This window comes from Phragmites australis, chromosome 3, assembly GCF_958298935.1.
Source record: "Phragmites australis chromosome 3, lpPhrAust1.1, whole genome shotgun sequence".
Taxonomy (NCBI): domain Eukaryota; kingdom Viridiplantae; phylum Streptophyta; class Magnoliopsida; order Poales; family Poaceae; genus Phragmites; species Phragmites australis.
In genome coordinates, this window is record NC_084923.1 from 4,699,284 (window position 1) to 4,724,067 (window position 24,784).

The following is a 24,784-nucleotide window of genomic DNA, read 5'->3' on the forward strand; positions in this document are numbered from 1 at the left end:
ACCTGTTAGCAACTTTCTTTTTACTTTTCACAAAAAATAATGTATGGATGCAACTTACACAAATCAAGACTATTTGCATCACTATTGGACTGGATCAACATTCATCTATTTTATGTAGATAAGCGTGCAAGTCGATGATGATTTTTTTCGATTTACATGTCAAATGGTCTGACGGATATCCTACTCATACTCCTAAGATGCAAGTTGCATCACGAAAGTTCGGAGTTGCGAGTCCTTTTCCGTGGGTTAACATTGCAACCTTGGCCTGTAAACTGCTAATCCTTTCTGGAAAGAAATTCCTGGTGTCAGGCAGGTATGCCCACTTTGTTCAGTGGATCTATCATCAACCAGGAAAGCAACGAATGCATCTCTAGAATATTCAGAGAAAGCCATCCGTTTTGTTAGCTTTACAGCTTTTACATCTTCGCAATGAAATACCAGCACACTCGGAGTCACGGAGTCTAGTATTCTGGAGATAAAACCTCCATGCCGGCAAATAAAAGAGGTCAAGGAAGATAGGTGCCAGGTGAGTGAACTTCAGAACAGTCACGACTCAGGCCAATACTGAGCTCCCATTTAGCCCGGCAAGACAACTTATCTTAGGATAACAGTCACATTCCCGTGTCATACATGGTCGTGAAACAAAGATCACACCGCTCACTGCTTAAACCAACAAATATACAACCTACAAGTACATAGCCTCTTCTAAGTTGCCCTTCTAGTTTCGTTTCTAAGTTGCCCTTCTAGTGCACTTGCACAGTGCAATACCCCGGCAATGGGGATGCTGCTCCAAGTGAGTGCCGCGGCGAAGGTTGGACTCTCATCGACGATTTCGGGACAGTGTGTGAGGTCTTCCGTACATCGATCTGCGGTGACGAACCATGTTTGGAATCTTGCAGCTGCTCCAGATCTTCCAAGACCTGAGACATCAGAGGCCGCATCTTGGAGTCGCTGCAGATGCATTGCAAGGCGATATTTGCAATGGTGTGTGCGCCCTTTTTCGGGTACTGGCCTCCAAGCTTTGTGTCCATGACGCGGTACAGCCTGCGCTTGTCGCCCAAGTGAGGTTTTGCCCAGTCAACTAGGTTCTGCTCTATGTCTGGCTTTGATTTGTCCAGGGCCCTTCTTCCTGTGAGCAATTCAAGCAGCACCACCCCGAAGCTGTAGACATCTGCCTTTGCAGAGAGGCGACCTGCAAAGTTTCAAGCAACATGAGAATCAATGGATCCAGACATAACCATGCATCTTATCATCTTTATGTTCTATAATTTCCTAAATCCAGGAATACTATACCAGGGGTCGCACTTAGTACGAACAAAGTTGACTAGAGCATTCGCTCCATGAAAGGACTAATCTGACATATCAGAATGAAAGGCTAGCAGTTCAGAAAATGAAGCACAAAACGAAACACAAGTACGATTGGCTCTAGGTAGTTGAAACAAAACAAGAAATGCAAAGACACTCATCCAATGGTAGCACGTCACAGTAATTTCTTTTAGCTTAAACAGATAGTCCTTTATTATGACCCAGGACTACCTAAGATGCTTCAGTGGGAAGCAAGACAATTAGGTGAGCTTTAGCTAATGCAGCACAAGGATCTGGAATTGACATCTCCTATTAAAAGCTGAAGCCACATATCAGAATAATACAATACATCACACCAATTTTTCATAAATATGTCCAGAAAAAATATTTTAACCTGTTGCAATATACTCTGGAGCTGCATATCCATGAGTGCCCATGACTTGTGTGGATACATGGGTTTTATCCCCAGTGGGACCGGCTTTTGCCAATCCAAAATCTGAAAGTTTTGCGTTGAATTCCTGCATTGAAGGGAAAAGAGCAAGATAAAGGGGCATTCAGCAAGATAGACATGCTTGAGAATAAGAGATGGCCTAATATTTAAGCATACCGAATCAAGGAGAATGTTTGATGCCTTGAAATCGCGATATATAACTTGGTTTTCAGCATCATGCAAAAATGACAAACCCCTGGCGGCTCCAATAGCAACTTTGAGCCTTATTGCCCATGACAAAGGATCAGCACCTCCTAAAAAAAGTAGAAATATTACATTATTAAATGACCAAGATATAAGAAACTAGGGACTTCACAAGGCAGAGAGACACAGAGATGAAATACATACTTCTGAACAGATGGTTTTCCAAACTTCCCTTGGGCATAAATTCATACACCAGAAGTCGGTTATCACCATCTGAGCAATAACCAATGAGCTTAACAAGATTCTTGTGGTGAAGTTGGCCAAGGTAATCCACCTCTGTCTGCAGCAGGGAAAAAGTAAAAACAATCAGGAACGACAACAGATGTCCTAGGAAAAGTAGAAAATATGTAAAAGAATGCTGACCCTACCAGCCACTCCTTGTGTCCTTGGAAACCTTCTGGTTTAAGCTTCTTGACAGCAACAACCATACCACTTCTCGGTCTTGAAGGAGCGAGAGTGTGCTCATCAATCCAACCTTTGTAGACATGCCCGAATCCTCCTTCCCCAAGAAGATTGTCCGTTCGGAAGTTCTTGGTTGCATTTTTTAGATCATTGAACGAGAAGGCCTTCAAATTAGAAGATGACAAGATTTCACCTTCTGTCCGAGGAGTAGGAAGCTCACTTCGATCTCTCATAGACGGAAGAGTCAAAGTTGAACGACTTGAGTTGCTCTTCATAGTGGAAGGGACAGATGATAAACTTGTTTTGCTGGTAACTTTTGATGGGTCTGATCTCTCAACAAGAAACGAACACGTATAAGAACAACTTGATGTCAATAATGTTTATAGATTATGATGAGATGTCAAACTTAAAAGTTCTTCTACCAAAACTATAACTATCAAGCAAACTGTATGGTACTTATAAACTCTTTTAGGTTGTCAATTATACAGCACCAATGGTCTGGACTGATTAGATGGGGAAGTGCCTGCCTCGTTATGAGGTGCTCTACCGAATTTGTGAATCTACTAGTACCATATAAAGGAGTAAGCATATGCTACAAAACTCTTACTGGATCCATAATAACCTCTCTTCCGTTTGCTAGCTTGAAATCAGAGTATATCAAGCCTAAGAATCCGTTAATGCTCCTGTTTGCAATCGCCCTCACTGATCAAAGGATGAGCATGCCTCTCATAGATCATTGGTCAAATTTGATTGGCACCTCAATGGTCCTAGCAATGCTGTAAAAGAGCCCTCACTATACTTGGGCACAAGAGTTCTCGCGCGGTTGCCTTTTAACCCTATCTCTATGTCTCATCATACAGAAGTAAGAAAGAGAACAAAAGTAGAAACGAAGGTACATAAGAACAAAAAACTAGACTAAAAATAGCTAGCACCAGAACAAGTACTCCGATATAAAAATAATTCTAAAAAATTCATTTAAGCAGCAAGCCAGCCATACCGATCCATCCAGAACTATTAGAGGCAAAACTGGCAAATATAGAGAAAAAGAATTCAAGAGAGAGAATCAAGGCACTCACAGGCAGCATTGTTCATGCTGTGATCCACCCGCGCCGTAGTGTCCATGCAATTCCCCATCTTTCCGTCCTACCAATTTACCGAACACCCATCCACTGTGCAAGGAAGAAGTTGTTTCTAGCCTCAAGATCCCTAGCTAAACCAGCTCAATCCTCCGCTTAGAATACAGAGCTGAGCGGGAAAAGATGCCCTCTTTTGGCTCGTAGCAAGAGAGGACCAATAATGCAAGGAATCAAGAGGAACAACAGCTTCAAGTGAGCACAAGATTAGCCAACAAAGCAAGAGCTGAGCAACCAGCCCCAAAGGTCCAATCTTTGCAAGGTCTCGATGGAGCTCGGCCACTAATTCGGGGTGGGGGGGGGGGTGGATCCGCCAGGCGGTAGCCGCCGAGCCAAGAAACCAGCGAGCAAGAAACAGCCTGTCCACCCTCGGCACCTCAAAAGTCAACCCAAATCGCAACGCCCAACCAGCTCAGGTTCTCTCCGAGCTGACCAACCGGGCGCTCGCAAGAATCCAAGCCTTTTCAGATCGAACCCCGCCCGCTGACTCACCCCACTCACTCACTGACGGGGAAGAAAGGAATCCGCACGTACGCAGACGCAGCCAAGAAACGAGCGAACCGCAGCAGGTGTCCGAGGTCACACCTCGAGTAACCTCGAGGCCGCCGCGACACCCTCACCGAGAACCGAACGGGGAGGTCGAGGGGCACGTGAAGATGCGACTGGATCGCTTGACTCGGTGCTGGACGGAGACGAGGCGAGGTGAGATGGAGAAAGCAAAAGGACGCAAGGAAGCAACCAGCCAGCCACCGACCGAGCTGAGGTGGTGAGGACTGAGCCGTGGAAGCTGCGAATGGGAGCGGTGGCTTCTTTGTTCGTTCCCTTTCCCTCTCTTATGCACTACACTTTAGCTAAGGAGATTTACACATATACCCTTGACAGAATTTTTTTTATGATATACGAAAGGATTCCGGCTTTTTGCATATTCCAATTCATACAGACTAAATCCACTGTTATACCGTATCAAACATGAAGGAAATAAAGGAATATAGATTATAAAATATTAATCATGTAACCTATAATTATACATCTATCCTTTTTTATGAAGATTTGCATAGCTAGCATCTTCAAACAGTGCCATAGAGCATCGCTGAATGAATATGTTGAGAGTAATATCATAGTTTGATTTCAGATAAAATCTGAAAAGGTGGAGAGGATTATCCGCTACTTTATCTCTCCTAATTTATTTATTTATTTTTATTAGTAAAACTATTCTTATATCCATAGTCGTTAATGAGACAGAGAGATTAGTAACGAGAGTGAATGACAAAAGTAGATAAATTATTTGAATTCCAACTCGTGTTATACATATATATATATATATACACAAATATAAAAAGGTATTATCAAAATCTAATAAAATTGACAGACTTATTTTCTATTTTCATGTAGGTCATATTAGAGTATCTTAAAATGAGTATATAAGTATATTTATAGTGATAAATAAGTATACTCGGCTCATTTATATAGATATCTGATTTATTTATAAGTATATCTAGTTTATTTATATTATATATCATAGTAGGTAGTATATACTTAGAGTGCAGACTATATATATATATATATATATATATGTCAAAGACTTTCTGCTCCGTTGTTTGTACCAGATTGGTTGTGGAGGTAAGATATTTCGCCGGCCGGGTCGTCTGATGTTTCACCTATTTCTCAACCCCAATCTGTCTGCTATCTACGGGAGGTTCACACATTTATGCATGGATTTTGGAGGATATAATGACACCATCGTTTTATATATAGACCATGTTTCGGAAAAAAAAAACTATAGATATAGACAGCTAGTCAGCCTCCTTGTTTTTGTCGACCCCTGACAGTGACAATCAGAGTCAATGCAGAATGATACAGTGCTAATCTAAACACATTGTCAAAGCATCTACCCATCATCCATAAGCATCACCTTATTCATTGCACACTCTATTATTGAATAGGTGGAGCTCGCGATGACTTTCTTGCAGCAGTCTCAGACCTCTATTTCCACAGATACATCGCATGTGTAGTCGTGGCGTCGTCCTGGTGGTACTTCTTGAGCATGTGAGGAAGAACCAAGGACGTTCCCATCGTGACCGGGAAAGCAGCATCAGCAACCAGATTCGCTGTTGCGTCAATGCTCTGCACCCTCGAACAGTACAGTAAACGACGTGACACTGCTATACAGTTAACCACTGTGATTATTCAGAGCTTTTTCTTACCACTGTGATTGTTCAGAGCTTTTCTTTGGAACTGAAAATACTATGGAAGGAGGAACAACTGTTAGAAAAGGATTCCGGTGACCAATCGATTCCCTTTCCCGCACCCCTTTTTTTCGCCCAAGAGATTCTTGTGGCTTGGCAGCATTTGAAGCGTTCAAGGCAGGCCGTGCCCACCACATTCACACCGGCCGGTGTCCTTCTCTTCTAGTACTACTTACTACGTTGTCTTGGCACTTTACATTTCCTTCACCTTTTGAGCACGCAAGGCAAGGGGAGGACAGATTGACAAATTGTAGACAGACTCATATGACATTAGGGATTGATGCCACCGTGCATGAACAAGGCAGTGTCATGCAAATTAATGTGTGCATCCGATGTGTTTAAAGCAAGAGCAGGGATCACAAAATGTTGCTAGTATCATGCTGCTCCCGCTCTGATGATAAGGAAGGAATTACCGTTTAACACGGATTGCATCTAACATATGTGTTTCAGAAAAAGTTACAGAGAAACTGAACAGGATGTATACTAGTCCATGGCCTTAATTGCCAAATCCTTTGCATTGGTTCGTGTCGAGTCACGGGGAACAGCAAGAATCAACTCCAGTCCAAGTCCAAAACACCGTTCGAATACTACTACTGAGCTGTACCACTACCATGAGCTACACGGCAGCCAACCAAGCAGGAGACAATTCAGAATCCTCCTAAATCGTCATCCACCGGTTGAGGTCAATGACTGAGCAATTTCGGATATTTCGCACGAGTGAACACACGAATAGAAAATGGAAGGACAAGAATCTTACGAAGATATAGAAGATGGAGGCTGCAGAATAAAATGCTTGCAAGAGTGTTGTTTGAATTTGACCACTTTTTTGTCTCTCTTACACTGCATCACCGAAGGGGAAAAAATGCTGCTAGCCTTTCGTTGCAAACTTGCAGTAGATGCCTCTAGTTTTTTACTCTAATCTACTCGCAAATGTAACATCATCAGACAGTTGGCCCAGTGGTGGATTGGAGTTGGAGACAGTGGGGCTGAGTTTGGCGGCGAGCACTATCTCTATTCCCTCCACAGTGAGGAGCGTACTGGATTGTTCCAAGCTGGTATAAACGGCACGCCCAAAGGCGCTTTGCTTACCCAAATCCATCACATGAAGAAGAAAAATAGTGTGACTGCAGAGTAACGGGGGAGCATTTCAATTTTCAAACCTCTCGACACATCGCACTAAGCGGTTGAGGATTTTGTGAACTCTGAACGACCACTGAGACGGCAAAGCGCGAGGGAGATGCAGAGAAAGAAAGCGAGCTGCGCCATGTTGGTAGACCGGTCCACTACTACCGGCCCAGCACTCCACTGCACTGCGACGACCGCAATCATCTCGGGCATCTTTCATCTTTGCTTTGCCAAGAGAGGGAGGAATCGCCACAAAGACACACACACACACACACGTACACATTGTTCTGGATTGTGAAAGGGGAATCGTCTTTTTGAATTAAAAGGGTAAAAGCTGAGGATCTTTTTTAAATTGCAAATTGCTGCGAGAATCGAGTGCCGGCTAGGGAACACCGGCCATTTATGAGCAACTTGGAATAATCTAGAGTTTTACATTGAGAGAACCGACAGTCAGTGCTCGATTGATTGGCGTGCAATGCATCCACTGCTCTCTGATGCTTATCCCCAGTGAGCCATTTTACTATGAAAGTATACTTAACAGGTTCTTAAGCAATCGATTAGCGCTGCTTTGTCACCGTCATTACAACAGCCACCATGTTTACAGATTACGAACGAAGTCTGAAAATATTTCAACAGGGTCAGTTCTTGTTCTACTGTTGCACTACTTCAGTACTACTACTTGACGGCTATCAACGAGTTAATAGTGCCAAGATGTGGATGGCATGGAGAGATGTGCATACGATTATACTGGTGACTGCGTTACAAATACACCAGCAGTCGGGTTGACTTGCTAATCAAAACAGGCACAGGCTGAAAGCCAAAAAATAGTATAGATTAATACTTGTTTTGGAGCTGTCTCAGCTCAGCTGGCTCAGTGTGTACCTGCAAGAGCATGACAGCGGGATCAGGCATGGAAACTAAAGTCTCCAGTAGGTCCAGCCCCAACACCGCGGTTGACGGAAACAAAATAATCATTTCGATCACCTGTTGGTGTTTGGTAACCACCAGAGAAACCAAATTGATACGTAACTTAGTTTATATGTGATAAGTTATTAATATAAATTAAATTGAGTTGAGTTTAGGTTACATAAGTATGTTCATGTAGTATAATATATGATTATAATTATGACTAACTGAAGTTATAGAAAAAATAAAAATAGAGTTTTTATCTTTGAGCCAGAAATTTTTTAACATCAAATGATCCGATGCTTATGAAGAAGACCACACTGAATGGTCTAGCGCTCAGAAAAATTTCACATCGGAGTATTTCAACTCAAAAGTGAAAATTGAAGAACTCACTAGATAGTCCGGTGTTAAAGTGATGTGCACACCGGAATGTTTTACATGAGAAGTGTAATTTTCAGAAAAAATAAGTTTGAACTCACCGAATGGTCTAGTGCTCAAAAAGATTGTACACATGAGACTTCTTCGGAGCTTTTTCTAGAAGGTTTTCAGCGGAGAAAGGTTTTGTACACACTAAATGATCCAGTGATTGAAGTTGTGTATGCCGGATGCTTTGCCGGAGTATTTTTCAAAAGTGTTCATTTGGCTCAATGGAGTTCTCCACGTCGGATGTTCCGATGCTTGTACTACTGCTAACACCGGAATATCCGGTGTTCACAATTTTGTTTTATGAGTTTTCGATAGATAATTTTGATTTTAGACTAATTGGAGATGGAGAAATGGAGTTGGAGAAACGTGTGAGTAGTGCTAGCCACCTAGGTCGTGCCTATTAGGCTTGCCCGAGGTACGACACTGTAGGCACGGCCCGGCATGGCTAGCTGGGATGACGTGCCGGCATGGCTCTGCCCAGCCATCGTTGCCCGGCCACCCCGGCCCTGCCCTCGTTCGCGCCGCTCGGCCGCCCCGCCCCTATCCTGCCAGTCACTCTCCCCCTTTTCCGCCTCCGCCTGGTCAGTCGCCCCCACCTTGTCGCCTAGCCGCCCCTCCTTGTTCGGCAGGCCCGCTATGCCGCAACCGTGCCCGGGCTGACCCAGAATAGCACAGTCGGCCACGAGCCATGTTGTGGGCCGCACCTCCTGCACGCGGGCTGGCACAACACGATCTGTTTGCTTAGCCGGACCTGTCGGGCCGTGCCTAGCTGGACCCATGTCGGGTCGGCCCGATAGGCCTATTTGGACAAATCTGCGTGTGAGCTTGTCTTATGATGTGTAGGTGATGGATGCAACTTAACGATCGATAGCAGGATAATCGGGGCTAAGCGGGGTGTTTAGTGCTGGACGATCAAGGAGGTCGAGCGGAGTCACGTGTGATCCTAGCTGTACACGTGAAGAGCAAGTAAAGCATAAAAAGGTGGATGATGACGTCATATTGACAAAGTCAAGCGAAAGGGATGCCAGTGCAAGTGACAAGGTGACCTGAGGAATCAGGAGTATGAGAGACTTGCTGACGTTCAAGATCGCAAGACAAAATACATGTGTCATCATCAGAAAGATTACTTAGCAAGTAGGAAGCTAGGTTACTTGAGAGCAAGAAATCTAGAAAACTTGTGAGATAAGAAAAGAATCTAGAAAACTTAAGGGGTAAGGAGCCTCCCAAAGCCCTATAAATATAAAGGAAGGACACCTTGAGCTAGCCATTTGAGAGTATTTGAGAGTGAGTTCTAGGGTTTTAGAGGTGAGAGAGGAGAGATTAGCCTATATGTTAGGTGAGAGACTTGTATCCAAATATTTTATAATCCGTCGAAAATAGGACGTTCCTCTGCAGGTAATGGAGATTATATTTCTCCTTATACTTATGTTTATCTCCTTCTGGTTTCCATCTCTTAGCTCTCTTGCATAATTGCAAGTTTTTCGTTTTTGTTGTGAATTTTGTTTTTGTTGGAGAGCTGAATTTTTCACCGTGTTAGAGTTATTTTTCTTATGGCTAGAGGGATAAAAATTATTTATGAGTTGGTATTGAACCGCCCCCTATCTCTAGATCTATTAACTTAGAAAATTTCTTTACCCGATACTTAGTTCTTTGGATCCAAGTGTTTCCCCATCAATTTACAAGCTTTTATTAGCTATGACACTTGAATTGGTTTTGTATGTAACCGGGTTCAAATTCCTTCATTAGAGCTATGTTCTTTTCAGGAGAATTTTAGTGTGATTTATTTCTCTCGGTTTGTTGCTTTCGCTCTTTGATTTAAAACGTGTTGGATGAAAGATTACAATATATCATCTAAGAATTTGATGAAGCTACTATTCACCCTCTCTAATTACCTTCCTCAGACCTACACCACCTTATTATCTCACTGACCATGCTTAGACGAAGCCATGAAAGCTCAGCTCAAACGTCTCCCAAATTGCTTTCAAATTTGCTAACGATGTAGCTTAGAACCTATTTGTTTCAGCTGGGGATTTTGAAAAGCAGGTTATAGATTGTGGATTGTAAAAAACTTTTAAATTGTTAATTCTAAAAAAAATTAATAAACAGTTAAGTAAAATAGACTTCCACAATCTATAAAAAAACTGAGAAAAAATAGCTTCTTAAATTTTTACAATTCAACAAACAAATTATAAAAAACTAAGACAAAAAACTACCTATTTATTTTAATTTTAAATTGTAAAAGCTATAATCCGAAACAAAACAAAGTACCCTTTATAGGTGCCCTTATTGATCGGTCTCCAAAACCAAAACGGCCGGCCAACCCTTTCACACATATCGGTCACAACTGAATGCAACGGCAGACTAACTAGTCATAGTTATCCTGTGGCAGGCCCATTTCTTGCCCAGTTGCCCTGCCCAACTTCAGCTTTTCTTTTCTTTTTGCGGAGAACTTCAATTTGTTTTCACTAGACCATCAATCCGTGCGTCTGTATGGTCTAGAAATATTTTTAGAAAAGATATAGATAATAGAACTTTGTAAAATACCTATGATTTAGGTTTTAGAAGTGACCGATGTGTGTATATTGACTATGTTTGCTTACTAAATTTCTCTACTGAATCAAAATCTTGCACAAATTTATTTTTCTTGATTTTTTCCCTCATGTTCATGATATTCGTTAATACGTGTGCATCCATCCATTTTATAATATTTCCTTTCCTTTTTAGTTTGTATCTAGATTCCATGACATAATTGAGAGAGAGAGAGACATACAGATTTAATTTCTGTTTAGGTGAAATCGTATGGAAAGTTGCAATGTAGCAACGCTTTGGGTTTATTTTCTTACAATGGTAGATGCGGGTAGTTTATAAGCAGGTATTTGGGTTTTTTTGTTAGTTTTTTACAATGGTAGAGGTGAGAAATTTAGAAGCATGCATTGGGGATGCTTTGGGTTATCTTTTTTATAATGGCATAGGTGGGTAATTTAGAAGCATGTATTGGGGTACTTTGGTTAATTTTTTCATAATGGAAAATATGAGTAATTTAGAAACACTAGGTATAGATAGGCTGGAGACAAATAATCCAAGGATCCATGAATGAGATAAGAAGAGGATGTCATTTGGGCAAAATGGTTAGATGATTTCATTGCAATGAGTATTGCCTAAACTGAATGAATGCTTTATTTTATCTACTTCCCAACCGAAGAAACTATTGGATCAAAATAGTTGAATGCCTGTACGTTGCAACGGGAGGCAAAAGCCTGCATGAGATTATAATATTGTCTGAGTGGAAACATGCAAAACAACTGAACCTAGAACAACATCATGAATACTATGATACACACAACACGACAATGTTATTAGCCTAGGCATATAACAAAAGTGATTCACTTACCACTATGTTACGACAATGATTGTAATCTTTGCCTCGTAACAACAATAAAGAGAAAATGTAGAAAATTTTAAAAATATTACAACTACTCTTTTACTTAGGAACATAGGATCCTATTAAGGTTCTGTAGCAGCAAACATGGGAGAAAAGATGAGAAGAGGAACAAAAGGAGGCTTCCTTTGTTCGTCGCACTTTCTCGTTACTACGCACACCTGCCCTGTTATTGTAGATATAGAAGCATAAAATTGGCATGTGTAAACAAATAGGAGTGAGCCTCAGATTGTACAGACAGTAAAGAAACAATTCTTAAATTTTTCTTAGATGTAAGGTAAAAGAACTGAGATTGCAGCAGTACCTATTGTCAATGAAGGGTCGTTTTCTTGATTTCTCTAGCATCGTTCCCCTACTGGAAAGAGCATACAATATTGAACACCAGGTGATTAAGCAGCTCTTACCTTAGCTCTCTGATTACTTGCATCAGGTAACTGACATCGTCCTTAGTCCTCAGATGGGTAAAAATGTTGGATCCTGATTTAACAATGAGAGAAACCCATGTCAACCTGAGAGAGATAACGTCGTGGTCCTTCAAACATGCTTCGCATCTAATTTCTGTGATGAATTGTTAGATGCCATGTTTGGATTCAGCAAGAAAGACTTGTACTGCAAGCTCTTCTCCAGTTATGTGGACTAAAACAGGAAAGAACACCCAATTTTGATTAAAAAAGAACCAAGAAATTGTGTTGAAAATATGATCTTCAACAGAAACAACCATCCCTCTCTGATCTATTAATTGAGAGCTGCGAGGGGTTTGTCTTCTTAAGTATGGAGGTCAGGCGTAAGCCCATTTTCCCCCATCTCATCAAGCAACCTGTGGAACTGATTTAGCTTCCTGAGCATATACTTTGCACGCATCACCACATTGTACGTCAATAGATTAGGCAAGTGCCCCTCGAGGAGCATTTTCTCGTGAACCCACTTGATCAACAAGTACTACTCTATTGTCAGAAACGTGTGCAGTATCGCGTTGAATGTGTTCCTTAATGGCCGGTAGTTGAAAGTGCTCAACTTGATGAACCTCTCCACCTTCCTCCGCCTCAACCCAACCTCCCATATGCACATATCAAGAGATGGAACGTCCAGGCCAAGACAGGCAGCCCCTTGTCCGCCATTCCCTCAAACAGTCGCCATATCGCCTTGACCTCCCCACACTCAGCAAAGACCTTCATCATGAGGTTGTACATGCTCGCGTTGTGCCGGTAGCCCTCCTGGTGCCCTGCCCACACGAAGAACTTGTACGTCAGCTTTGGGTACCTCTCACGATTCACACTGTCCACAGACATGATAATCCTGAACAACACTTCCTTCACCAGCGCGTTTGACACCCTGGGGCGCATTTCATCAAGCGTCTGGTGGGCGCTGAACCCTAGGCCATCCTGCAACAAGATCCTGAAGATCATGTCTGCCTGAAGCCTCACATCCATGAATTATCTCCTCCTGGAACCGTGACCATGCACTTCCCGCGGGAAGCGACCGACATCCAGGCCTGCCAATTCGTTCCCTCCCTCGCGGATGCAGCCAGCATCACGATTTCCAGTGTCGAGGGGCTTTCGCCGCCGCGTGTTGAACCATCGCCGAAGAGACACCGCGATGACTAGAGCCGGGCGGAGAGCCCCCGGGCTGCTCAGAGCAGAGGTGTGTGGGCGCCCAGGATCATAGGGAGAGCTCGCTCGAGCGCATATCGAGCTAGCGGCCACGCAGAGAGGTGGTGGTGGTGGCGAGGTCTGGTCCGAAGGGTGGTGGCAAGTGGTGACGCCAATGACGGGGCACGAGTGCGGCATTTCTAGGACAGAGGAGGAGTCGAGGGAGTGCGCTCGATTCCACGTTCATCGAGGAGGCAGAGAATGGGGAGGGAGCTCTCCGCTTGCGAGGGCGACTCGACCCGGTGGCGCGGCATGGACAACTGGGCGCGCAGGGCGGAGCAGGCGGGCATCAGGGCTTCCGGTGGCGTCGGTGGCCCCAGAGAGAGAGAGAGAGAGAGAGAGAGAGAGAGAGAGAGAGAGAGGGTGTGGAGACTGGAGCGACGAATTTGTTGGGGGCTGGAGAGAGGGAGGCCACGAGGGAGCGGAGGTCGCGGGCGGGGTCAGTGGGAGTGCGGAGGTCGAGGGCAGGGTCAGTGGGAGCGCGGAGGTCACAGGACGTGAGCAGGAAGCCACGGGGAAGCAGGCGGGGCGGGGTAATGGGAGCGCGGAGGTCGTTGGCGGAGCAGACGCACGATGCGGCAGGCGGACGAGAAGGAGGACCCACATGTTAGGAATAGAGAGGAAAAGGGGGCAGGACGTCGTGTCTGATGTTAAAATCATTACATATTTTTAAAATAAATAGAGATATTAAATATAATAGTTATTATTGTCACTAATTGTTAAAGTCTATTAAATTGATAATCAGATGTTTTGTAATAGTAAGATTTGTTTAGGAGAGGGTGCACAACTTCAATTGGAAAGGAAAAATGTAAATGTAAATGGTTTAAAAAAAAGAGAGGAAGAAAGTAAAGATCTCCTTCTGAGAATCTGTTGGGCCGGCCCATGAGTGTGGATGATGCCCAGTTGCCTATTCCGATAGACGGATGTATAGGGATGTATAGCCTGCACTCCTCCAGTTGCCTATTTTAGCGAGAACCAGCGGTAGCCAGTTTGGTAAGTCTTCAGGTGAGTGATGAATCTATCTGCGTTTGAATTTTGCTAGACGCAGGTACTTATCCGCGTTTAGGTTGAGCCCAGATTATACTAGGTAGAGTACATATGTATGTATGTTTAATGGTACTATACGTTTCCGTGTACTGAAGGTCTTAAACCTCTTATTTTCTTCTAGCATGTATATGAACGTGTACGTGTGTATATGCGTGTGATATGAGTGGGTAGTGTACGTGTCTACGTACCTTAAAAAAAAGTTGCCTATTTTAGCGGTGGTTTCAGATTGACCGAAACACCAGTGTGCGACAGTAGTTTCCACGGCCAGACATCAAAATGAAATTCTATGATAAGTGCATCATGATCATTAATACTAGTCCAGTTTAGGTCCCTTTAAAATTGATCTGATCTCAAAATGATAGCATATCCTGTTCCACCGAGAAGTCTTTCATCACGTTGTAAAAAGACACAGGCATAATTCTGATCTGCAGTCTGAAAACACACAATCCTCTGAACTCGTACTACATCTGACAAGAAATAGCAATTTGTGATGTGATTAAGCTGGGGTACCATTTGTTTCAGAGCATTTTCGTTGATTACTTCTAGGTATCATATCAAGATGATTCATATGCAACTCGAAGGAACCATCAAGCATTACTTTTTCGTACTCGAGATGACGATACATTTGCATTGCAGATAGACAAGAACAAAGCAGAAGACATTGGAAATCCCCTCCGATTCTGAACAGCCTCGTTGCCCTCACCTCACCGCTCACTGGCTGGCGAGGGAGCCCTCCGCGGCGGCCATGCTGCGGCAGTAGTCGGCGACCTCGCGGAACCTGGGTACGCTCCTGAGGTCGACCTTGGTGCCGTCCTTGAGGGTGATGATGATGTCGCCCCACTCGCCGATGAACCGCGGCACGACGACCACGGACGTCACGGAGGAGTAAGGGAAGTCGGTGCGGTCGGCGCCGGACAGCCCGGAGACGACAGTCACGCGGCTGGAGGTGAAGCGGTACCGCAGGATGAACGCGCGGGACACGGCCGCCAGCGTCAGCGGCAGCCACAGCAGGGTCAGCCCCAGGAGCAGGTTCGCCGCGAGGTCGCCGTAGTGGGCTCCGCCGTCGAAGAACACCGTCTCGGCGCCGCCTTCGCCGCCACCGCGCGCGCCCGAGGCGGCGGCCCGCGCGACGACGAGTCGCGAAGCGGCGCCCGCTGAGCGCCTGATTTGTGGGAGCGTTTTGAGGAAGGAGAGAGCCGGAGAGGGCGTCGTATGGAGAATGGAGGACACGCCCGCGGCGGCGGCAGCGGTGGACATCGGCAGCATGGTGCGCCGGTGGATTATCTCGGGTTGGTGGTGGAGGGATTGGAAGCGCGCGCGGGTGGGAGCTTCCGGATTCTGGTGGTTATCGTTCGCGCGGTTGGAGACACGTGGAGGAGTCGTATTGGTACACGTAGCCTCCTTAGACCCATGAGTTTTCTGTACCGGCACAGCCTTGAGCTTTGGGCCCACATATCATCTGGGCCTCATTGCTTGTCTACACCGTTTCACCATCCGGCCCACGGTTGGGCTCCAAACTTGGGCTCTCTGTCTGTGGACTACAGCTACCATGTGTGATGCCAACTGATTCAGTTTCAGATAAGTGACCCTTTTATTTTTATATTTTTAAATCCGAAAATCGCAAATATATGTATCTGTTTTGAAATTTTACAACTCTATATTCATGCTGTCTGTGGGAAGGATGACATGTTACCTATAATTTATCCTTTTTATTTCTCATTGTACAAGTAATTGTTTGAGTTTGAAATTTTTAAGAGCTAGGCGAGAGCATTTTACACACACAAAAAAGTATCAAATTTTTTTATGACTATTTCGACAATATTTTGAATTTTAGAAGCATTATAACACCATTTTTGAAAAAACTTATTATCCGTTGAAAAGACAATATGTTCCAATGGGCGACAAGAGTATAAAAGTACAAAATTTCAAAACGATACATATATTTGCAATTTTTGGATTTAAAAATAAAAACTGGAAAAAACTGGAGAACTTTCTTCTGAACCAATTGCAGTTAACAAAGGAACCTAGCACGAGAATCGAAAGCATTACAACATTGAGATGCAACTGCCCACGCATCGACGAGAATGATCTTGCCATCTGGAGTTCTGGTTTGCAATCGTACAATGCTGTTTTACTGTCACTTGAAGAAGCGGCACTGACTTCAGACGAGCGGATCATTCGTCATACATACCGCTGCACATTGAATGACCTAGGTGATTTATTTATATTTCCAGAGCTCACTCGTCAAGGAAGCATGCAGTACCACCCTACCCTCCGGCTTCTCCATCATAGATCATTAGCTGACAAAAGGATGAGTAGTTTGAAGAACACAGCGGCGAGCAGAGATCTGCAGGAAATTTTCCCTGGACAAGCGGGACCTCGACCCAGAACGCAGTTTCATCGATCGAGCCACAGAGTTCCCAACCTTTTCCTTCAGATGTGGTGTGGAAACCCACGGCCAGACGGTCGGCCTCGTGCCTCGCTGCCGCGGGCAGACATCTCCCTACACGCCATGTGCGCCACACCTGTCCGTCCGTCAGTCCATGCGCGCCTCCCTCCCCGCTTCGTTAGGTAACATCGATCGAACAGCTCGACGCAAAGCCGGACAAGTCGGACGTGTTTGGATCCTCCAGCAAAACTCGCCTCGTCTTGTCGAGCGAGGATACTGAGAAAGCGATTCGTTTGGATGGACGGCAAGCTTGTCTCAAGGCCTGTGTTGACAAGGTTTTACCTTGCTGCTGCGGGAGAGCGAATTTCGCTCTCCTAGCCCGGCAAGGATTCGCTCGTCTGGCTTGGCAAGACGAGGCAAGCTAGCCCGGGAACTGAACGCCCCAGTAGTCTCTTAGCATTTACCAGCTCGATCGAGTTCTATAGCAACGACATTGTCATAACTGATCAAGGTCGTTGCAGGTTCGACATCGGTAAGCTCTCTTTTTAACTGAAGATCGTGCCTTTACAGGTTCGACATCAACAGAGGAGAGAGGGCACAATGTTTCGCTCTCTGCCGGTACCTGGCAATGGCAGAGAGGATCCGTTTATATAAATTCCTATCCGTATCACGTCATGTACGTTTTCTTTAGCGTGTGTGCATGCGTGCCATGCTACTGGTATCAGTTGGGACAGTTGGCGACACATGCCTGTGGATCTCTTATTCCCTCTCATTCCCTGCGACGAAGCACTAAAAAACTCGCCGGCGCGACGGAATTGGCGATGCGCCCGCGTATATTTTAACGATGGAGCACGCCGCGGCGGGCTGACTTTAGCCGCCGATTCATGTGCGGATTCGGCCATCGCTGAAGAGCCACTGCATGCCCTTGGTTAGTTTTTCTACGCGACCCACTTGATACTTTCCAGCTCCGCTTGTCCCTCCCGCCTGATCAGCCGAAGCGCCGCGCGCGACGCCGAAGCCCATCGCAGCAGCGCGCACCAGGCGCGGGCACGGTGGTCCTCAGCCGGTTACACACCGACCGGCCGATCGATCTCGCGCATTCTGCGTCGCTGGCAGGCAAGCAAGCTGGGACATGGCAAAGGACACATGGTGGTCAGTTGGGTACTGTGCTGTCACATGGATCGGAGAAGGAAGGGCCCCTGGGCCCTGGGCTGGCCATGCATGCCCCTGATCTCAACCGATGCAACAGTTTGGACTATATATACCACCAGCGTAGTCCTCGCCGAGCATCTCGTACGCTTCTGGACAGAGACCTATCCTGTCCGGCTTTTCATTTGCCTTGATCTGCTGGGGAGAAATTGCGTACGGTAATATATATCTTCCCTGCTGAAAAATCTGAAGAAATAGCAGAACATAATGCTCCTGTTCTTTTTCTTGCAAAGCTTTACTGTACTGTAAGGGAGAGAGCCACTGCCTGTTAGGTTGATCGAAGTGACAGGTGGCACGTTGAGTAAAAACCATGCATAGTGTATAAGACGGTCGAATGGAATGCTCTCTCTGTGTTCTTTCTTGAAAGATCGATCGTTGGATGAAATTTATTTGTTCTCCTCCAGAGTTAATATCGAACAGAATCAACTTGTCTGTTGGTCGTGCGTTAAACAATTCACATCTGGACCAGATCAAGCTGTTCATGCTAGGGCACCTATGTCTAGTCTAGCCTATGAACTGTGCTATGGCAAGCTTGGCTCACGCTTGCACATTGTTCGGTACTGCTCAAGAGTACACTTTGATTTTTTTTAAGCCTTGACAATAAGTTATAGTACCTAAACATATATTACATCTAATACACGTACATCCATACATTATAAGATACACATTAGAGCTACAACTTACATACATATCTATTAAAAAAATTACAAAGCCTCCAGCTCCGCAAATGATGATCATGTTATGCTCCAATTATGATGATAGGCACTCCACTACGTAAGAAATCAGTAAAAGAGACATCGTATTAGTGACGGCTGTTCAACACGCGTCGCCAATGTTCTATTAGTGACAGGTCTAATAAAGACGCATCACTAATATCTTTTCTAATTAGAACCAGATATAGATCCGTCACTGATAATAATAGTGACGGGTCATAATATAATCCATCACTGATGATAATAGTAACGAGTCAAGTTGTGACCCATTACTAATAACTGACCTAGAATAACCCGTCACTGATAACTTAGTCATTAGTGATGGGTCAATTTATGATCTATCACTAATGATAAGGTTATCAGTAACGGGTCGTCCTAGGCTAGTCATTAGTGACAGATCACAACTTAACTCGTCACTAATGATCCACTCATCAGTGACGGGTTGTCATATGCCAGTCATTAGTGATGAGCCAACTTGTAACCTGTCACTAATGATCAACTCTAATCACTAATGATGGTATTTGTAAATATTTTTTTATTTTATTTTTCTCTTATTTTTTCTCACATTAGCAATACTAGAATAGGAACCATTGTATATTTCTGCGCAAGTTTAATGTAAGATATGACTGCTATGGATACAAGCGCACGTTCTAAAAATGGTGTAGAAACTTTCGAGGTGTAGAAACTTTTTTTAGATGTCCGTAAAGTGAAAAAAAAACGTTAAAATCAGAGTCCGTATGCAAAAGTTATACCTGTTTTACAGAATACACTCCGAGTCACCTATCAAATTATAATCCTCAATGAAAGTTGGCAAAATTATTCATTAGTGACGGGTTATGGTTACGTCGCGTTACTAACGACCTTTGGCAAAAAAGTTTAAAAAAAATAAAATATTCAGTTTCCATTACAACTACGTGATAGCAGATGTGGTAAGTTGGCTATATGTGCGAGTAGGAGGTCATAGGTTCGATTCCTATGGAACGTCGCAAATTTAAAAATAATATGAAAAAATGCAGCTTATGAGATATATGGGATGAGCCTGCATTGAGATGATTTGGGTCAAATAATGGTCATCGGTAATATATATATATATATATATATATATATATATTTGTACGTAGTGCTCGAGACTCGTAGAAAGAATTCTAATTACATGAACAAGCCACGTTACGAAGCAGGGAGTCGAATTCCCGACCGACCGTTTCGTCGGTGAGCAAAACGACCAATACGCTACGAGCGCGTTCGCTACACTCCTTTGATCTGCCTCACTTATAAACTGCCTGCCCGAGTGGCCTCATGCTAAGGGTCCGTCCAGTTACGGTTGTTGTGTTAAATCTCATGCAGTGTAGCATTTTTGGGAGAAAAATCGGGCATCTAATGGCTGAATCTTTGTGCCTATTATTCGTCTCATGTAAATATATATTTATGGTGGTTTGAACGCAATAATGTCCCTCTTTCGATATGGTTTACAAAAAACGACTGAGCAAACAGGACAGCATCTAAAAGAGGTTATATAGATAATCACATCACACCGTAATGGCAATCGATGCCTAAAACAGAACACGCAATTTCCACTTGCCTAGTGCAAAAAGGAAATAATTTTGCTTGCTGCTCTTTTTCTCCATGGATATGTAGCTAGCTATGCATTGCATCGATGTGTAAAGATCGCGAAATGTACTTGGAGTCACTGACGTTGTGAAGAAGCGCGCATTCTGCAGCAACATGGGCCCACTCGGCAAAGAGATACGGGGCCAGACCAGGGTTAAAAAACCGTCGATAACCGTCCAAAAATCGCGGTTATCGACCTTCTCGGTCCGATCCGGTTTCAGAAACCGAACGGTAACCGAAATTTAAATTCAAAAAATTCGAAAAAATAAAAAAATTTAAAAAAATCTTTAAAAAAACTAGACACAATTCTAAGACCTTCTGTGAAAAAAATTTCAAAAATAATGTCGTTTGCATTATATTCTATGGGGAGAAAGTTTGAAAAAAATTGAAGCGTGCGGCTCAGTTATTAACTCACGTTAAGAAAAAGTGTAACATGCAAACACATATTTTTCTGGTATAAAACGTATTTTAAGAGAATCTTTAAAATTGATTTCACTTTATTTAGAGTTTTATTAAATTCTCTATGATTTTTACAAAGTTCACAAGCATAAAGTGAATATGTTAAGAAAGAGTACTGTAATTAACTTTTTCATGTCTACTATTATTTTTTTTCTACGTAAATCATAGTATAAATAAGCTAATGAAAGTGGTTTCACTAATTTTTGAGGTGTGATGGGTCAGTTATGAATTAATCTAGTCGCAACACATTTACACAATCATGAATGTTACAATAACTAATTCATGAGTTTATGTATTTTTAAAAGATATAGGATCATGTAAGAAGACTAACAAAATTAGTTTCATGATTTTTGGATTAGCAAAGAGTAAACTATGCATTTAACTTGGTTTAACAAATAAAATTTCTCACAGAAAATTTTGAACTTTTTTATGAGTATAAATACTTTTATCATGTAGATAATGTTACAAGGAAGCCAACAAAATTTGTTTCACTTGATTTGAAGCTCAGATGAATTAGTTATTGATTTTACAAGATTGAGTCCTTTTTTAGGTTTTTTGTTGAACTGCGCTGAAATTCGATAAAACCGCTCGATAAATCGAGAAAACCAAGCGGTTACCGACTCAAACCGCTCGGTAACCGACCAAATCAAAAATACGAGAAAATCGCTCGGTAACCGATCCAAACCGCTCGGTAACCGACCAAAACCGAGCGGTTGCTGAGAGGGCAAAAACACGATTTTTTCATAAAAATTCAAATTTTACCGAATGAATTTTCTCCGATTTTTTTTAAATTTTTGACCAGTAGACATGATTACTGCGAGATTTCGGTTACCGACCGGAGCTCGGTAACTTGAACCTTGCCGCCAGACACGGTCCTTTGGTTTCTTCTGCCTCTGGTGGTCGGCCCCACCACTGCTGAGCAATCCACAAGGGATTGTTCCACGAGCTGTGGACCTGACCACGACGGACGTACAGTCGAGTGACATGTACACTTGCATCTTTATCTCTCTTTCTTTCTTCCTTTTCAAATTATATTTTTGTCGCTGCTGCATACTTGTAAAGAGAGGAGTCAGCTGTATGTGATGCACCAGCACCTCGCAGTTTTTGTCTGTATTTTTTTTTTAACTCTGCTTGATTTGTTTTGCACGTTTTCTAAATCCAGCGCCCTGTGAACGTGTCTAAATTCTAGGTGTTTAGAGAAAACGTTGTCGCCGATAGGGATTATATGAGGGTTTTATTTGTCATCGGGGTTAGAGAAGCTTTAGGGAGAGATAAGTCGGTTTGGAGGAGAAGGTGAGTATAAGAGCGTCTTTGGTTGCGGGAGGCGAAGGATCCCTAATAAGCTAGTGTCAGAACGGTGAGTACAAAAATAAGTTAGCAAAGAAGATAGTCGGAGGCAAGCAAAAGGTGGGGGAGCAAGCCCAAGTTAATTGACAAAAGGCTATAGATAAGACGAGATCTAAATAGAGGTTGTTAGCAGTAGGTTGAAAAAAAAACTATGATGGCATCCGCCGTCGTCTTAAAAAAATAGAAGCATGTTAAATAGCAACGGCATTTGTTTTGTAACCCTGCAATTCCCATCTCACCACCGATCATATTCAGACTGGCAATCTAGCGAATTAAGTCCAGTTCAGTCAACTGTAGCTGCCAGTGAGGCAACGTACGGCACATGAGATCGATCGAGCCTGCAGCAGGTACGGTAGAAATGAAGAACATACACAAGGCATAAGCATTCCCATCTCAACATTCCTTTTCACTATTTAACCAGCTGTAATAATAATAAGAGTGCTGGGTGCCTGCAATGCTTATTTACCTCAAGAGGTCATCTCAATGAGAGCCACTACATTTACTTACACCTGTGTCTGTGCCTGGTTGGACGGATCGCCTGAAATCAATTCTTTTACGGTAAAAAGTCAAAATTAAACTATGTTTAAGATTAACAAGTTGGTTTTAATTTATTCAGAAGCGTACGTGGTTGGTGAGCAAGCCCTCAGGAAAAGGGAAAAAGGGCCCCAAGGAAACATATATAGCTGTCCAAATGTTACTGTTGTCCATGCTCTTCTGTTCTTTTTAAGTGGCCTTAATTGCGTTGTAGGGAGAGACAGACCCAACTCAAAAATGAGTAGGGGCATAATAGTGACTAAGCCTTTCCAATTTTATAAAAAATGTATAAGTCTATTAAAATTTATTGAAAAATAAAAATTCGAGGAGGGACTTATGCCCTCGCTGGACCTCTGATAGGTCCGGCCCTGGCTGTAGGATGGCATGCATGCATGCTTTGACAACAGCTTCACAAGAATGGATGGATGGATCAATGTTCCTGGTCAGTAGTGAGGGCAAACTTGAGTTGAGAAACTGAATTTCTCACGTGTTACATTTTTTTAGGGCTCTCACTTATTATATTCATCATGCAAGTACAGTATGTGTATGAAGTCAATGATCTTCCTTTCGATAATTAAAACATCAACGCCACCTCAATACATGCAGAAAATAAAACGTTGAACACAATGTCTTCCAATGCATCACCCACACGAGCTATAGCTGACAGACATACCTAACTGAAAGGCGCATGTAAAAAAACCAGTCTGTCATGATCTCTTATGCATATGGATCGGTTGAACCGAGTCACGGGCCGAGACGCACTCGCTGCGGGTCGCAGCCCACACAATAGAGTGGCCCCATTACAAATAGAGCAATAGCCACACCTGAAGGGACATGGAACATAATACCAGAACCGGTCTTCTCTCTGAGATTCTTCCTCCTTAGTCTATTCTTCCTTTAGCTTCTCCACTTCTCTTCCTTCTGCAATTCTATGATTAGTCTCGTTCCTCTGTAGAACTTAGTTGCACTTCCCTTCTCCGATTCCCTAGCTTGCTACTATCCACAACTCCACTCATATTTGTATCATGAACTCGGTTGTTATTGTATTTGTGCTGCTGTGATTGAATCAAGGAGGTTGGTTGCTAACAAATTGGTAATCAGATCCATTCGAATCTTTAGAGTATTGGCATGGAGATGGCGTGGAGGATGAAGATGAGCAGTATGTTTGAATTGGGCCTGGATTACTTCAACAACCCTTACTACAAGCTTGGTGTCCACCACATGTTTGATGAAATGACCACAAGCGATTGGAGGTCCTCAAGCTGTGTTCTCAAGGTCACCATTCTCCGGGTTAGTTATCCCATCACTGAGAAGGTGCTTTGTCAAGTGTTTGCTCCATTTGGGGTGGTGGTGGAGGTGTACATGTATGTGGATCAAAACGTGTGGTGGCTCTTGTTGCATTTCGATCAAAGCATGAAGCTGCTGAAGCATACGGGGATTTACATGGAAGGTATATCTATTATGATTGTTGTCAGCTCAACATATAGTATGGGTCATTCCAGGAGCTCGATGTTGCCCCGATCACGAGCAGCCACGACGCCATGGCGAGCTCGACACGTCCGCCAACTATTCGTCGAAATGCCTGCACGTACATGAAGCCACGGAGATGTTGAGCTTGAATCCACGAAGGTACAAATGTTGACGATGAGATACGTAGAGGTCGGTGATGATGTCGGTACAGCGCCTAGAACATGCATATTTGTCAAAATGCCTCGACTCCACCATCGGCATGCCGACGTACATGCATGTTCTAGGCATTGCACCGACATCATCACCGACCTCTACGTAGCTCATCGTCAACATTTGTACCTCCGTAGCTTCAAGCTCAACATCTCTGGTGCAGGCTAGCCCTTGTGCACTCTGGGTGCTAGACGAAATGCTTCATAGTCATGGCACCTTTCTCAATTGCAAAGCTGACATGTTTGCGTTCGGGAACAAGGATTGGCTTGATGGCTGCGATGAGTACGTTCCTGAGTTGTTGAGGACTTACCACTATTTCCATGTGTCATTGGGTGTGCATGAGGAGATGATAATGGTTTGGTTGCCGTTGCTGGTGAAGTGGTTCAAGTGGCCGCTGCATTTGCCATTGAAGATCAGGTGTGGTCATGTAGTGGCTTGGCCAATGCCATGGCCATCCTTCAAGATAGCTGGTG

At 43.6% G+C, this 24,784-nt stretch overlaps 2 protein-coding genes and 1 pseudogene across 2 annotated transcripts; all 3 read right to left on the reverse strand.

Moving 5' to 3' along the window:
* Positions 1-462: 462 nt before the first annotated feature.
* LOC133911694 (probable serine/threonine-protein kinase PBL3) lies at positions 463-4,332 on the reverse strand. The gene is made up of 6 exons (XM_062354061.1): positions 3,478-4,332; positions 2,368-2,726; positions 2,144-2,279; positions 1,913-2,049; positions 1,700-1,823; positions 463-1,192 (listed from the first exon to the last, which is right to left on the reverse strand). Exons 1-6 carry the CDS (start codon positions 3,533-3,535, stop codon positions 744-746), a joined length of 1,263 nt encoding a protein of 420 aa, XP_062210045.1. The 5' UTR covers positions 3,536-4,332; the 3' UTR covers positions 463-743.
* Positions 4,333-12,348: 8,016 nt separating this feature from the next.
* On the reverse strand, positions 12,349-13,339 carry LOC133910911 (pentatricopeptide repeat-containing protein At1g55630-like; annotated as a pseudogene).
* Positions 13,340-14,939: 1,600 nt separating this feature from the next.
* On the reverse strand, positions 14,940-15,714 carry LOC133911695 (uncharacterized). The gene has a single exon (XM_062354062.1). The coding sequence runs from the start codon at positions 15,636-15,638 to the stop codon at positions 15,084-15,086; it is 555 nt and encodes a 184-aa protein (XP_062210046.1). The 5' UTR covers positions 15,639-15,714; the 3' UTR covers positions 14,940-15,083.
* Positions 15,715-24,784: the final 9,070 nt, after the last annotated feature.